The sequence below is a fragment of the Rhinoraja longicauda genome, chromosome 22 (assembly GCF_053455715.1).
Source record: "Rhinoraja longicauda isolate Sanriku21f chromosome 22, sRhiLon1.1, whole genome shotgun sequence".
NCBI lineage: Eukaryota > Metazoa > Chordata > Chondrichthyes > Rajiformes > Arhynchobatidae > Rhinoraja > Rhinoraja longicauda.
The window spans coordinates 6,082,028-6,097,516 of NC_135974.1; the positions used below are offsets into that span (position 1 = coordinate 6,082,028).

General features: G+C 41.7%; 1 protein-coding gene across 4 annotated transcripts in view; it reads left to right on the top strand.

The window, feature by feature from the left end:
* The window catches only part of stx16 (syntaxin 16), a 41,886-nt gene extending 26,397 nt beyond the window's left edge, over window positions 1–15,489 (top strand). For all 4 annotated transcript variants that reach the window (XM_078418663.1, XM_078418664.1, XM_078418662.1 and 1 more), the window contains 5 exons: window positions 340–502; window positions 4,660–4,751; window positions 7,430–7,573; window positions 8,104–8,184; window positions 9,426–15,489. In XM_078418663.1, the coding sequence (XP_078274789.1) occupies window positions 340–502; window positions 4,660–4,751; window positions 7,430–7,573; window positions 8,104–8,184; window positions 9,426–9,530 (585 nt within the window). In that variant the 3' untranslated portion in view covers window positions 9,531–15,489. The remainder of the gene's footprint in view (window positions 1–339; window positions 503–4,659; window positions 4,752–7,429; window positions 7,574–8,103; window positions 8,185–9,425) is intronic.

A 15,489-nucleotide genomic window follows, 5' to 3' on the forward strand; every position in this document is an offset into this window, starting at 1 on the left:
TCAGGTTCGATCCTGACTACGGGTGCTGTCTGTACGGAGTTTGTACTTTCTCCCCGTGACCTGCGTGGGTTTTCTCCGAGATCTTCGGTTTCCTCCTACACTCCAAAGACGCACAGGTTTGTAGGTTAATTGGCTGGGTAAAATGTAAAAATTGTCCCTAGTGTGTGTAGGATAGTGTTAATGTGCGGGGATCGCTGGGCTGCGCGGACTCGGTGGGCCGAAGGGCCTGTTTCCGCGCTGTATCTCTAAATCTAAATGTTTTCCGATAGTGATTTGTGTGTTGTGTGAGGTGAATTGGATGTCCTCACTCTTCTACCATTGTCCCCTGTTCCCCTATAGATGTTCCACAGGTGTCAGCGCTCGGTGCAGAACCTGCAGAGCAAAGGACGAAGCTGCACGGAGCAGGAAGAGCGGGTCCTCCGAAATGTTGTTTCCTCTCTTGCACAAGCTCTTCAGGATCTGTCAACCGACTTTCGACATGCCCAGTCTTCTTACCTCAAACGTAAGCATTCCAAGATGGGGGAATGTTGGAGCGTCAGAGGCTGAGGGTAAACCTGAGAGAAGTTTATAAAGTTGTGGGAGAAATAGAAAGGGTGGAATGCTTTTCCCAAGGTGTAAATGTCAAATATTACCTTCAGGTAAGGGGAAGAAAGTTTAAAGGGGATGTGCGGGGAAAGTTTTTTTTTCAACACAGCGAAAAGTAGGTGCCTGGAGTGCATTGGTGGTGGTGAAAGTAGATGTAATAACAGTTTGGGATGCTTTTAGATAGGCACGTGAATATGTAGAGAATGGAGGGATGTGGAGCATCTGCAGGCAGAATTTGGCATCCTGTTTAATGCGGACATCTTTGGCTGAAGTGTCTGTTCCTCTACTGTATTACTGCTGATAGAATGCAGAATGCATGTTCTATGTTCTTTGATCCATATAACACTTCTTGGATGTAATTTACCCCTTATGTGAAGTGCAAACAATGTTTTCTAAAACAGTATGAAGGATGCTATTCACTGGTATTTCGTCTCAGAATACAGGCATGGCCAAATGTCACCTGTAGACTAAAAATTGGCTGAGGTTCATTATGTTAGCCCAGCTTTTGACGGGCAGGCAAAATGCTTTAGTGAGCTCTTTTTTTGATTTAGTTTAACCATTTTAACAGGTTTACTAGGTTAATTCCCGGAATGGCGGGACTGTCGTATGTTGAAAGACTGGAGCGGCTAGGCTTGTATACACTGGAATTTAGGATGTGAGGGGATCTTATCGAAACATATAAGATTATTAAGGGGTTGGACACGTTAGAGGCAGGAAACATGTTCCCAATGTTGGGGGAGTCCAGAACCAGGGGCCACAGTTTAAGAATAAGGGGTAGGCCATTTAGAACTGAGATGAGGAAAAACTTTTTCAGTCAGAGTTGTGAATCTGTGGAATTCACTGCCTCAGAAGGCAGTGGAGGCCATTTCTCTGAATGCATTCAAGAGAGAGCTAGATAGAGCTCTTAAGGATAGCGGAGTCAGGGGGTATGGGGAGAAAGCAGGAACGGGGTACTGATTGAGAATGATCACCCATGACACATTGAATGGTGGTGCTGGCTCGAAGGGCCGAATGGCCTACCCCTGCACCTATTGTCTATAATTTCCAAGGTAAATTGGCATTGGCAAATGCTGTGAAATACGTCTTTCATCTGCAGCACTAAACTCATTGCGCAGCAGCAGGTGGTATTGTTTGTCACCATTGTGCACCATATTTATTACTGCGGACTGGTGATGAATTTATAGGCATCTGAATCCTAAAGCAGACTCCAAATTAATTTGTCCTGCTTTCTTAACTAAAATATTCTGTCTTCAGGAGGTATCTTTGACAGTGGTGATTTTTTTTTTGGACAATCGTTATAAGCGCCCCTCACCTTTACAACTGTTTTTTGCTTTTATTTAATATCTTTATTCCCCTGCTGCAGATCTCTGATCTCTTGCCAGTGAACCATCATGTGATTGGTCCATTAAATTTTTGCCATGAGGCAAGATAATCTAAACAAATTTAATCTCTCCACTGAAGTTTTATTTATCCACCCATTCATATATGTCTGCTTTGTATCCTCTCCAAAGCTACTTAAAGCCTGATGTCCAGAAATAAACATACTGCTCCAGCCAATGACAATGTTGGAAACGTTCAACAGATCAGGCTGCATCTGTGGAAAGAGAAACAGAGCAAACACCTGAAGTCAGAGGTCCCCCTGACAGAGCTGTTCTGATGAAGGATCTTTCTCTGTCTCTCTCCTGCCAAGCCTTTCCAGCATTTCCTGTTCTTTGTCTCAGATTTTCTAGCACCAGCTGTTTTGGGATTTCACACTAGTCTAGCTTACAAAGGTTCCACAGAAACGCTGCCCGTCCATTCCCTGCAGAGATGCTGCCTGACTTGCTGAGTTACTACAGTGCTTTGTTTTCCTTATGGTGGTACCACATTGTTTTTGATGTTGATGCTCCATTCTTCACTACGACTCCATGAGCAAAGTTGGGGCTTTGATTAAAATCTGTAGGAATGATGGTTATAGTGTGTTCCAGTCCCACAATTATTGCTGTGTTTTACTTGATAATAACATCTGGTATGAGGCATGTCTGGAGATTTATCCTTATGGTGAAATCCTCTGATTTCTTACTTCCCTGGATATAGCTGGAGTGGGGAGGAAATATCAGCGAAGGTCTGCATGTTTCATTGTCCACTGCCTTCTGTAGAGTGTGTATGTAGGTGACAAACGACATAATAAGCTTGTCTCTGCAGCACTTTTCAGTAGAATGATTTTCCGACATGTATAGCTCAACTGCACATGAGAACAGGTGAGGGATTGCATGACACCAGCATTTGTATCTCGGAAATACTAAGCTTCTCTGGGTGAGATGGGGATGTGGTAAACCCTTGTTGTAATGGACCCCTTTATAACGATTTTGAATATAGCGGATGGATTTGCTAACGCCTCCCCGGCTTGCACCCTCTCACCAACCCCGGCTTCTGGTGGCACGCCAGCCCGCAAGGCGCACCAGCGAGCCCTCCTTCACACACCGCCGTGTCCGCTTGACACGGTTCTTCTTGCGGCTCGGGTTATAGCCCCTGCGACAGCGCTTTCTTCAGACCGTCGCTACTGACAGGACGCGCTCAGTCACCATGGGGCTCCTTCCCCTCTTACCAGCTGCCACTTCATTGTGTTGGCCATCACTTTGTCCACTCGGCCTCTCTGCTCCTCAGTCATCACTAACTGCTCTTTCTGCACCGGAGTTGCGGACATATTCCACTTTGGAAGATGTTGAGACTACGGGGGAGAAGGAGGTGGTGGATCGGGAGAGGACAAAGTGACGGGAGAGAGGGAAGAGAGTTCCACGGTGACCGAATGTGACCTGTTAGTAGTGGCAGCCTGAAGAAAGCGCTGCCGGCCAGGAACTACAACGTGAGCCGTAGCAACAGCCACTTCAAGCAGACTGTGCAGCAGCTGGTGAAGAAGGGCTCGCTGGTGCAGACCAGCGGCATCGGCGCCTAGTTTGAAGGTGAAACAACAGAGTGCTGGAATAACTCAGCAGACTGAATCAGTCTGAAGAAGGGTCTCAATGTCACCTATCCATGATCTCTAGAGATGCTGCCTGACCCGCTGAGTTACTCCAGCACTTTGCATCCCTTTGTGTATTAACCATAATATGGTTCTTTGTTTCAACCACATATAGTGATAAAACCGTACTTGGTTACAACGGACAATCGGCAATAACAGACACCATTACCACCCCCATGTCCGCCCCATTGTCCGTTATAACAAGGGTTTACTGTACATGAAGAAGAATACAAGGGGAGTCTGGAGTGCTCATTTTTATGACCTTGTCCTGATTCAGCAAATGGATGAAATAGGTTCCACACAAATAAAATGCCTTTGCAGGAAATGTTAAATATAAATTCTGAAAATTTCAGCAAATGAATGTGCAGAAATGCTTTCAGTCTTAGTGAAAGTCACTAACATAAAATATTGACAGTTCCGGCTCCACAGAGAATATTTCAGGTCAACCATTTCCAAAATGTCTTCCCTAATTTCACATAGAACTTTGAACAGTACAACACAGGAAAGGGCTCATCAGCCCACAATGTTTGTATCAAATATGGTGCCAAGTTACACTGATCTCATCTACCTGTAAATGATCCATATTCCTCTATACCTTGCACCTGCATTTGCCTATCTAAAAGCCTCTTAACTACCATGTTAGTATCTGCTTCCACTGCCATCTCTGGCAATGTGTTCCAGGCCTCCACTGCTTTCTGTATGTAAAAAAAAAATCTTGCCCTCACATCTCTATTAAACTTCGCCCCTCTTATAGCTCTGTGGTGTTGGACATTTCCACTCTGGAAAAAAAGGGTTCTGACTCTCTACCATATCTATGCCTCTCATAATTTTATAAACTTCTATCAAATCGCCTCTCAACCTCCGATATTCTAGAGAAAACAGTCCATCCATCCAGCAGCCTGGTAAACCAACGCTCCAAAGCCTTCACATCTTCCCTATAATGGGGCGACCAAACTGCATATAATACTCCATATGCGGCCTAACCAAAGTTCTTTGGAGTTGCGTCATTATGTTCTCTTTTGTTTTACTGGCTTGGTCAATTCCAGTAACAGGATTTTGGTTTTATGCCATAGGTTTGAAGAATCGAGAAGAACGATCAAAACATTTTTTTGACACATCGGTGCCGCTAATGGATGATGCTGAAGACAACACCCTTTACGACAAGGTGGGCCTATAGGTTAATCATTCAAATCCCACCAGCACTGGTGGAGTGTTTGAGTTCAGTTTACACAGGCACTCCCCGACCTACTTAATAGGCATGTTATGTAAACTCACACTTGCATGAACTATTCACAATAGGTGATCCCGTTTCCTGAATGATCCGTGTTATTGAAATGGGAGGATGGGGAGAACTTCCCGTCCGCCTTATAGATATAAAAGTGTTGCCCGGGCTTCTGTCCTTCTGGTTTTGGCCACTGTCGGTGCGACATTGAGAAGGCGAGTGAGAATGAGAGAGGTTTTGGCTGAGTCGCCGACATCTTCCATAGGGTGTAGCAGAGAGCCCTTCTTCACCAGCCGCTGCACTGTCCGGTTGACGCGACTGTTGTTGCGGCTCATGTCGCAACCCTCGGCTGACAACACTTTCTTTAGGATGCTGCCACTGAGGGGATACGCTTGGTCACCGTGGAGCTCCCTCCCCTCTCGCCAGCTCCTGCTTCTTCCTGCTGGCTGTCATTTTATCCACTCTGCCGCTCCGCCGCTCCCTCCTCCACCGCCATCTCCTCCTCCTCCCTCGGAGTCACCGACATATTCCAAGATGGATTATATCGGCGACAGTGGGGAAGAAGTGGGAGGAGGTGACTGTGGAGGGGGGAAGCGGACAAAGCGATGGCTGACGGGAAGAAGCAGCAGCTGGAGAGAGGGGAGGGGGCCCCATGGTGTTTGAGCACATCCTGTCAGTGTCGGTGGCCTGAAGCATGCTCTGTCAGCCGAGGCCTACGACATGAGCCGTTACAACAGCTGTGTCAACCAGACAGTGCAGCGGCTGGTGAAGAAGGGCTCGTCAGTGCAGGTAGGTGCCTAGTTTTAAGGTGAAACAACACAAAATGCTAGAGTAACTCATCAGACAGAATCAGTCAGAAGAAAGGTCCAGACAAAACATCACCCATCTATGTCCTCCAGAGATGCTGGCTGCTCCGCTGAGTTAATCTAACACTTTGTGTCATTTTGTATAAAAGCCAGCATCTGCAGTTCTTTATATCTACCTAGTTTTAAGATGATTCTGACTTGCATAAAAATCTGATTTTTGTAAGGGTTTATGAAATGTAACCTTTACAAAAGTCGGGGAGTGTCTGTATAAGAAGTGACTGTAAAATGCTCTATGTAAGAATCAACGAGTTTACATTGAGCTTAACAATTAACTTTTAACTCTTAAATCTCATCCAAGGCCTGCACTCATAATTGTTCACTGCCTTCCGTAGAGTGTATAAGAGATAAATTTGGATTTAGGCACACCATTCCTATTCCTTTTACAACATGCTAAATCCTAAATATTTTTAAATATTTTTTTCACCACAGGAGGCGATTCAGTTAATTGTGTGTGCTGGCCCTAAGATCAATCCAATTTGCAGCCATTTAATTACATTGTTGTAATTATGTAAATTTAGCCGCTAATTTGAGCCCAGCAAAGTTGCATATAGCAATTCAAGGGTAAACTTGGCCAAAACGCCAAAATGTAGGATTTGTTGCGCTCGTGAGAGAACAGATGGGGTCTTCCTGCATGCCTCAACTGAGAGATGGAAACTCTGCCAATGCAGCATTCTCTCAGTAATGAACCGTGTTGGCTTGAGTTTCATATTCAAGATTCTTGAATGAGAGTTGCCTGCAACTTTAGTGAGAAGTAGGAGAGAATGCCAGCAACACTAGCTGACACAGCCCTTTGAGTGCCATGACAGAGACCCTGTGTGACAAGGGTTTGTGCAACGATGGAGTTTTCATAAACATTAAATAGCTGCTTTTATGTTGTTTGAGATGAACTCTGCAATCATCCAGTTTTGATTTCTTGCCTCGCTGGAGATGCTGTGAAAATAGAGCTGTTGGCTTTGCAAAACCTGCCTACTTACAAAATACAGTAAAATTGTGGTCACCGTGAGATCAGGTTTTAGCAAATCCCAAACAACTTGTCTTCAGTTGGCACCTGTCCTACGCATTTGGAACTGAAAACAGAAAGCTGAGGTGGTGGCATAAAGCTGCTATAAATAAGTGGGTTGGTGTGGCCATTGTAATAATTATTCAGGTCATTCAGGCAGTGTGTGTAATGTTCCATAGTGTTAGCATGTCGGTCAGGTTTACAAAGACTTAAATCATCAAAATGTAGGTTCAGGTAATGCACTTTGCGGCTTCTGGAGAAATATGCTCAAAAGTCCGACCTTCAGAATTTTGGATAACTCATTATTTTGTCAGAATAGATGTGAATTTTAGCATTGTCTTGAATGCTCAGTCGCTCAATGTGAACTGGGCTAAAAGTGCTAACTTTTGGATGAATCTTCAGTTTGTGTTAATGAGTGTGGTGTTGGTAGAAGCAGTGCCTATGTGTGTACACCTGCTGATACCACCTCCAGAGCGTTTCTGTTTAAATAAGCTGGAAGATAGTCTTACGTACATAACTTGCGTATTTTCTGAGTAAGAAAGAAGTCTTTCTTGCAACCAAAGAAAGTACTACCTTTAGTACTAAGAAAGGTGGTTTATTAGTACTCAACTTGCATGTTTAGTTTCTCTCATACACACTCTAGAGAAGGCAGTGGACAATTGAGTGCAGGCCTTGGATGAGATCTGCTCTCACTACAAACTGGGACTTTAAGTTTCATGTACTGGCTTTTTATTCATTCTCAGTTGTTCTGACAGGGTTTTACAAATGACCAGTTACTTTTGGTGGAAGAGAATACTCTGGTGGTGGAAGAACGAGAGAAGGAGATTCGACAAATCGTGCAGTCAATCTCAGACTTGAATGAAATCTTCAGAGAACTGGCGACCATGATAGTGGAACAGGTGGGTAATTTGAAGTCATATTTAAAAATGAGGCCCTTTTGCAACTAGAAGATTCTCCCATGAGAAAGGCAGGCGGATCTGATGTCGGGAAGTCCAATTAAGAGTCATGAGCAGAATGGAAGTGGCAAACATCGCTGCCAAAATCAGCCATTCCATGGAAATAATGTTCCCAATCTGTTTGATTTATTAATTGTTTTTCAACACATTGCTATAGAAACATAGAAAAATACGTGTAGGAGTAGGCCATTCGGCCCTTCGAGCCAGCGCCGCCATTCAATATGATCATGGCTGATCATCCAAAGTCAGTACCCCGTTCCTGCTTTTTCCCCATATCCCTTGATTCCTTTATCCCTAAGAGCTAAATCTAACTCTCTCTTGAAAAAGAAAGATGTTTTTTGGAGACTGCACTTCCCATTAGCCCGCTTGTTGCATTGGTTGCATGAAACTGTGACAGAGCATGCATCACTTGACTGTTATGACAAAAGCTTCAATAATCTGGTGGCTATCTCATTCTTTTACACCCACTTTAGGGGACCATCATGGATCAAATTGATTACAATGTCGAACAATCTTGTATTAAAACGGAAGAAGGCTTGCAGCAACTCCAGAAGGTAAGACTCTTTGGATGACAGTTTGAGCCAGAGTTACTTGTCAAGCAGTATTTATATAGCTCTGTGTAATGAGCATAATGGAAACTATTAGATAAACTGTGCTCTAACAACCAGCAACATCACCAGCCATTTTAGCATCATAGAACTCAAGTGGAATAAATTGTTCTTGACTTCGAGGGCCAGCAAAAGAAGACGCCCAACATTTTGTTACATTGCCATTAATTTTGCCTATTTTTCTCTCTATTGTGGGAATTCCATAATTTTGATTTTGTCTTGTGGAGTAAATTCCAAATTTTTCTTAAAATCAGTGGCTTCAATTAAACAGATAGACACAAAAAGCTGGAGTCATTCAGCGGGTCAGACAGCAGCTCGGGAGAAAAGGAATAGGTGACGTTTTGGGTCGAGACCCTTTTTCAGAAATCCATCTGAATTACAAAGATGGTTGTTTAAATAATATTATGAGGCCTTGTACCTCAGGATGAATTACCATAGGAAATGTTGCGTTGTATGACCACTTTTCTCAAATTATTGGAATTAAAAGGAGAAAAGGACCATCTGCAATTCCCTGCCCGATCTTGATTAAACTACCTCAGGAGACTGGACACCCTAAAATATTATGACATTTTATTATGAATTAACCCTTCTTATCGATCCACATAGCCAAAGCCTTGTGCATTTCATTCCAACTCAAGCCACTTTTTTTCTAATTTCTCTCCAATCCCTCAGCCCTATTGTGTCAGATCTTTTATGCACCCCCTCTCCCGTTCCTGGCCCTAACCACGTGTCCACCCTTCCTGGCACACCAGCAATTCAGATCCTCTGTTCCTGCCAAGAGCACGCCTCTGATGTTCTCCATTCCAATCAGTTCCATTAGATTCTGCAATCTTCAGTTGCTCCTTCCCTCTCAACTCCTTGCCCACTGCTTGATATACCAGGTCTGCCTGCCTAACCGACTGCCAACTAATCACTAACTCGATTTAATTAGAAGGTGGAGGCAAAAGTCTATTTGGGTCACTCCTTAAAATTCAGGAGTGTGTGGCTTTCAAGGAACTATGTTCTTCCTGGTTTGCTAACATCAAACCATAAGGCTGATCCTGACTCCATTCAATATTTAAGTGAGTGTGTGGCTTTATTGAAAAGCTGTTGGAGGCACGATGCATAGAATTATGTGACTTGAAGAAGTGTAGGATGCTGTGAATGTAAGTTTATTAAACCGTATGGTGTAATATTTAACTTTACAGGCCGAGGGACATCAGAAGAAGAATCGAAAGATGCTGGTCATTGTGATCCTCTTTGTGATAGTGGTGATTCTCATCATCGTGCTAATAGGAGTCAAATCAAGGTGATCAGCTGGAACCTTGCTGCGGTGGGAACCGTGAGGAAAATTCAACGGGGTTGGTGAAGAAATATTGTCTTTTAAGGGAAGGCTAGGGAACATGGTCAGACCTCTCTGAATTCTTTCACTACCAAAAATCAGGAACATATTGTGATTGCTGTGTTGTAAATTGAGTGTGGGGTGGTGTAAGGAGCAACAAGGGAAAGGTGTGCTCTCTTGTGTTGCTGTGAGCAGCATTCGGATTTGCTTCTTTCCACTTTCTGCCTTCAGCTGATGCTGTGCCTGTGGCCTGTACCCCAAAGAAAACCCAACGAGGGCCAGCTTCATGATTACAAAGACCCTTCTCAATTTCAATAGCATGAATCAAGTCTGGACAAGGGACTCTCAAACTACAACACGGCTGGTTTCTCTGCATTCCTTTCCTTTCCTTTGCTTTATATATTACAGCCAATTATTTTTTTGATTAAAGAGATCTTTCCAAGAGGAAATTGCTTGCAATCAAACTGCATCAAATGTAGATCATGTACAGCAAAATAATTTGGGACTTAATGGGAAAGTATTTCAAGCAGGTATGTAATGTTTGGCTTTGTTGTACATCTTGCTTGCTATTTTGCCCGAGTGTTTGACTGCACAGCAATCAATGAATCGGAGAGGGAAGAGGAAGAGGGTGTGAGAGGTGTGTGGTTGCAGCAGGTTCTTCAGAGTATGACCGCACAGAACAGTCCAGGGTTCAGCTTGCCAGTGTCAACTTGTCGACGTTTCTGGAAATGCCCAGGCATCTTAGAAAAGGCAAGTTGAAGAGCCAGCATTGCTCGATGTTAGCTTCAGACTCTGAGATTCCCTGCACTCTTTGCAGCAGGCGGGTGTTTGAAACAACCAGGACTGAATGGATAAGACACACACATGCTGTGAACAAAATAAAAATCATGGCAAGAACAGAAAATATTTGCAGAGTATTGGTTAAGAAAAAGATCTGGAATTTATTGAAAATAATCAAGATGCCCATCACTGCAGAAAATGAAGCTTAACCCATGGGGTTATGGACTTGGGATTGAACTCTGAGACTCCATGATAGTGAACAACTGCCTTCTCCCTGTAGCTCTTTCAAAAGGAAGTTTAGACTAATTCTGGACGTTGAACTTTCATGCAGAAAGAGCATGATGTTCATTTGGAATAAAAGCATGTGATGTAGTAGGACAGGTGGTCCTGTACTAATTAAGGCAGGTGAATATTGAGATTTCTTTCATCATGAGCTTGTATTAATACTACCAATGTTTAGGGTGTAAAATGATTGATAATGTTTGTGCAGAAAATCCTGACTGTTCTGCATTGTGCAGTGAAAATTCTTTTTGCAATTGCATTAGTGATATTTATGAATAACTATTCACAGCAAAATAATTTATGATTTTTCTTAAATGTTACTGATAATATAAATTAAATGTGATACACTTCGTTCTCTGCATCACAACATGGAGAGGGGTTCTTCTTCTGCTTTAGAAACATATGACATTGTTCCTGTTTGTAAGCCCCTAACACAGCAGGTTCCTATGATAGTTTTATTATTTTGTTTTACCCAGACATATTCATCCTGTTTCAACATAACAGTGTGAGCTTAATGTACCTCCTCTGCCATGTTCTAAAACCTTTGTGGCAACTGTTTTCTGAGGAAAGGGCGTCTTTGATACAACGTACATTCATTCAGGTTGTGCAGTTGGTCAGAATAACAGCAAGCCTGTTTTATGGTCTCTAAATGATAGTTAATTAAGAATTGTGGGAATGTAGTTGCTGGATGTCTAATTTACACTCCTTGGTAATGGCTTTTGGAAGCATGATCAGGTTGCAGTGAACAAATGCAAGCATTATGAAGGAATTTGAAGTGGATGTATTCAAGATTCCTCGAATACCAAAATCCTCTGCTTCTGGATATGTATTTAATCATAAGAACTACATATCAAGAGTCAGGTGTTGTAGGCCATTGAATACACTACCAGTGTTGGTGTTGAATCATGGAGCAAATCAACTAAGAATAGGTTAGATGGTTGGTTGATAGAAAATAAATCAATGTAATAACAAAATTAAATATATTGATGTATAAAGCTAACTGAGTAAATCTGTTAGCTTGTCCATCACATATGGGGATAACAGTCTGTTTTATTTTTTTATATTCTATATGAATTAAGGATAGAAGAATATTCTATGTAAGTTAAGGATAGAAAATAATAGAGTAAGATGTTGCACAGCGACACACTGGTGCTCCCCAGGTTAAGGCAGAGTTTGGTTGCACGAGATGGAATTGCAACTGCAAACTGAGTTCCCACACAGCAGAAGATGTCTGCAGCCAGCAAATCCATCTTGACAGTCTCCCAAATGCTCGCCTGTATGTACGGGCTACACATAAATCAGGTTATATACAGGCTGTACATAAGTCAGGTTATATACAAGCTGTACATAAGAAAGCTGTGGAAGCCCTGCACAGGATAGTGAGCGAACGAAGCTTCAACACAAACAAAATGCTGCAGATGCTGGAAATCTGAAATAAAGAGCTAGAGAAACTGAGCTGTTAACACGGAGAGAAAGGAAATTGTAATTTTTTTAATTAAATGTCCCATTAAAGTTCATCAACCTAAAATTGTATCCGTTTTCAATGGACACTGCTCCAGGACTGTGTGTTTTCTCCTTTTATTCTTTACACCACAGCACTATGGCTTAAGGAAGATGTTAGTGCTTTAATGATGATTTTAAATGTTTGTAAATTTATATTAGCCTAATCTACTGGTTGTCCTTAATGATTTGTTGCCTGGAAACAAAAAGTATTCCTCTGTGAACAAGGCACAGCTTAATTCTAAACTGCTCCCTCAGTACCCAGGAAAAGTAGAATTTTAATGTTCTGTATTTATAAATTTGTTTTTGTCTTTAATAGTTCATGATAAGAATGTACATGGAAAGCACGAGACTTAGTTAACAGGTCTATGTTTTGATATATTCAAATTCACAGAACATTAAGCATTTGTTCAGCTTTATGCTTTGTGACAACTAGAGTTTGAGCTGAATTAGCATACACTGTTACCATTGTAGTCAAACAAATGCTGTGACTTTACATCTCCCCCAAGAGTGTGAGAAGGCCTCTATTTTCCCCTTCAAGGAAGAGACGGAATTCTGATTTGGATACTTATCATAATTCCATCTTCATATCTGAGTCAAAATCTTGAGAACCTCAATAGTATTGGCTTTGCTCAAAAAAAGGTGGCCCTTCATCATTACCTTCTCAAGTACAGCCAAGAATGGCTCAGAAATATGCACTTTTGCCATAAGCACTCGAATCCTGGGAATCATTGTATGCTCACTGAGACAAAATTGGGCACAATTTGGACAGTGAAGTCAGATTGCATGTGAAGTGCTCATTGAATATTGTACCATTGAAAATAGTTGGAATCTGTTGAATAGTGGTGGTGGTATGTAGTCCCTAAGCAGATACACATGGATTCCTCTGGGGTATTGATCTGATGATTCCAAAGGCTATCTTTTACCATGGTTTTTATATTATTATTATTATTATTACATATGAAAATTTAAAAATACAGGAAGTGGTAGCTCCCACAAACATGGGGTTAAACATTTCACTGGATACCATTCATTGGAGTTCCTTGATTGGGTTGGTACAGCATTGACTAACATGATATATTTGAATAGGGAAATCTGAGGTGTGCCGATAAACACACATTGCTCTGGTGTTGGTTGTGCCTGGAGGCTTTGCAGAATTGCCGTGACTTCAAATAGAAAAAGTCTGTTTGATCCTGAGAGGCCATGCTGACATTAATGATGCACTCAGAGATCCTGCAATCTTTTCTCATTGATCTTTTGTCACCCAAACATTTCTCAATCACATCTTTCCCATTAAATATGTCCAAATTATTCACCTCAATTTTCCCTGTAATAGCAGGTACCATATTTTCACAATTATCTGTGTGAAAAAAAGTTTATTTTAAACTACTGCTTTAGATTCTTGGTTTTTCTTTTGTGTATATATATTGAAGGCCTCTGGTTTTACTGTTCCCCATGCTTTATGTGCACTCTGTTAAAACCTCTGGTTCAATCACCTGACAGAGTTTACTTTCCAAGAGGTCCAGGCTATGCATCCTTCCTTAATTATTCGTCAATGGTGAAGTGTTTCCTGTCTCCACAAGTGAAGCATTTTCTTATCTCCACTCAACCCATCTTAGATTATTGAAAGAAAATCCTAAACCGTTGTTATGTGAGATTGTTGTGTTTTGACACTTGTTTAAGTATGCACATTTGTGCCAATGTCCTTTGATTGACAATTTTCTGGAGTTTTGCGTGATTAACTGCAGGGGGAGGGACGGATTTTTTTAAGACTTACCTCCAGATTAAATAACTTTATAACAACACTAGGAGATTGAAGGTGGTGCGCAGAGGGATTGGACCTGATGAATTAAATGTTTTTGCTTTGATTACATGTATGTGGGAGAGCAAGGGTCTCGACCCAAAACATCATCCAATCCTTCTCTCCAGAGATGCTGCCTGTCCCGCTGAGTTACTCCTGTACTTTGTGTCTATCTTCCGAACAAGATCTCTGTTTGGTTGGGATCTGTTACATTAGGTAAATATCCCAATCTCCACATAACCAGGAACCATGGCTGGGAACCTGGGCTGCATTTCTACTCGAGATACTAGTGGCTTGATGTAGCTATGCTGTGAAGTAGATTTTGTAGCAAATTGAAAATCAAGTAATATACAATGGGACACGTACAGAAGACCCTCTTACCTTCAACATGCAAGCGTACATGTACTAGTAAGTAGAAATAAATGCCATTTAGTGTGATTTGTCAGGAGCTATGATGAAACCACATTAATTAGGCATTTCTATCTTTTCACTGTTTTTACTCCAGTGAACCCCATGAATGGCAAAATTATTAATGTCCAATTAAGGGAAAAGTACAAATGCAGTTCCTTCTCTATGATACCCACTGCCACAGGCTTTGTTAAGCACCCTTCAATTCTCCAGGCCAGTTCCCTAGTATATATTAGTAATATAAATGGTGCTGTTATGATGGTATAGCTCTATGGCACTGCTGGTTGCTGTAACATCTGTTGTTCTTGATTTTCACCTGGAGAATAAGGAGAGAGCTGAAAGTGGATTTTTTACTTTGCTTTTGGTTGTGCCCTAAAAATCACTACTGGACTTAACAGAATGTATTGAAAAACATTATAAACTATGAATTAATTTACAAATGTGTTGTTAATTGTGATTCTGGAGTGGTGGCATTTATGTGTGAATTAACCAGCTCGGCATTATTAATGTTTCATGTGTGTGCAATGACAATTTAAGCTATCCTCATGTCTGATTTGTGAAGGTAATAACACACCACACGTCCGTTTCTATGCTGTAACTTTATTTATGCAGGAGGAGCGATGGAACATTTTCTTTTACAGTGGGGATGCTGAAAGCCATTTATTTTAACGCCAGCTTTACTTGACAGCACGAGCAATCATTTCATATCCCAAGTTCCTGCATTCCTGTGCATGAGATGGGTCAAAATGAATAACACCTTGATGAATCTGGTGGGATTGGGGAATAGGCACGAGGTCACATCCTAAACTCTGTACAGTGTGGTCGTGTATAGGTTACTCATTTCTTTTCACATGCAGTACACATTGGGCATGAAGGGAACCTCTTGATAGCTGGTTTTGTACCCTCAGGACAGACTCCTGAACTGTTTCTCATTATGGTACAGCTAGGTTTTTAATTTATAGCATCTCCAGAAGGCACCTAATATCAGTGGTGTTAAAGATGGGTGATGCATTGGCTGGTGCCTGCTGTTACACAGTATGTGCTCTGTCTAATATACTTGTGCAGTCTGAAAATCTGTCTTAAAATTAAAACATGTACATGTGTGTACTTTTGCTTTTTTTGTAATTTATGTATATCAATAAATTTAAAAAAAGCTTCA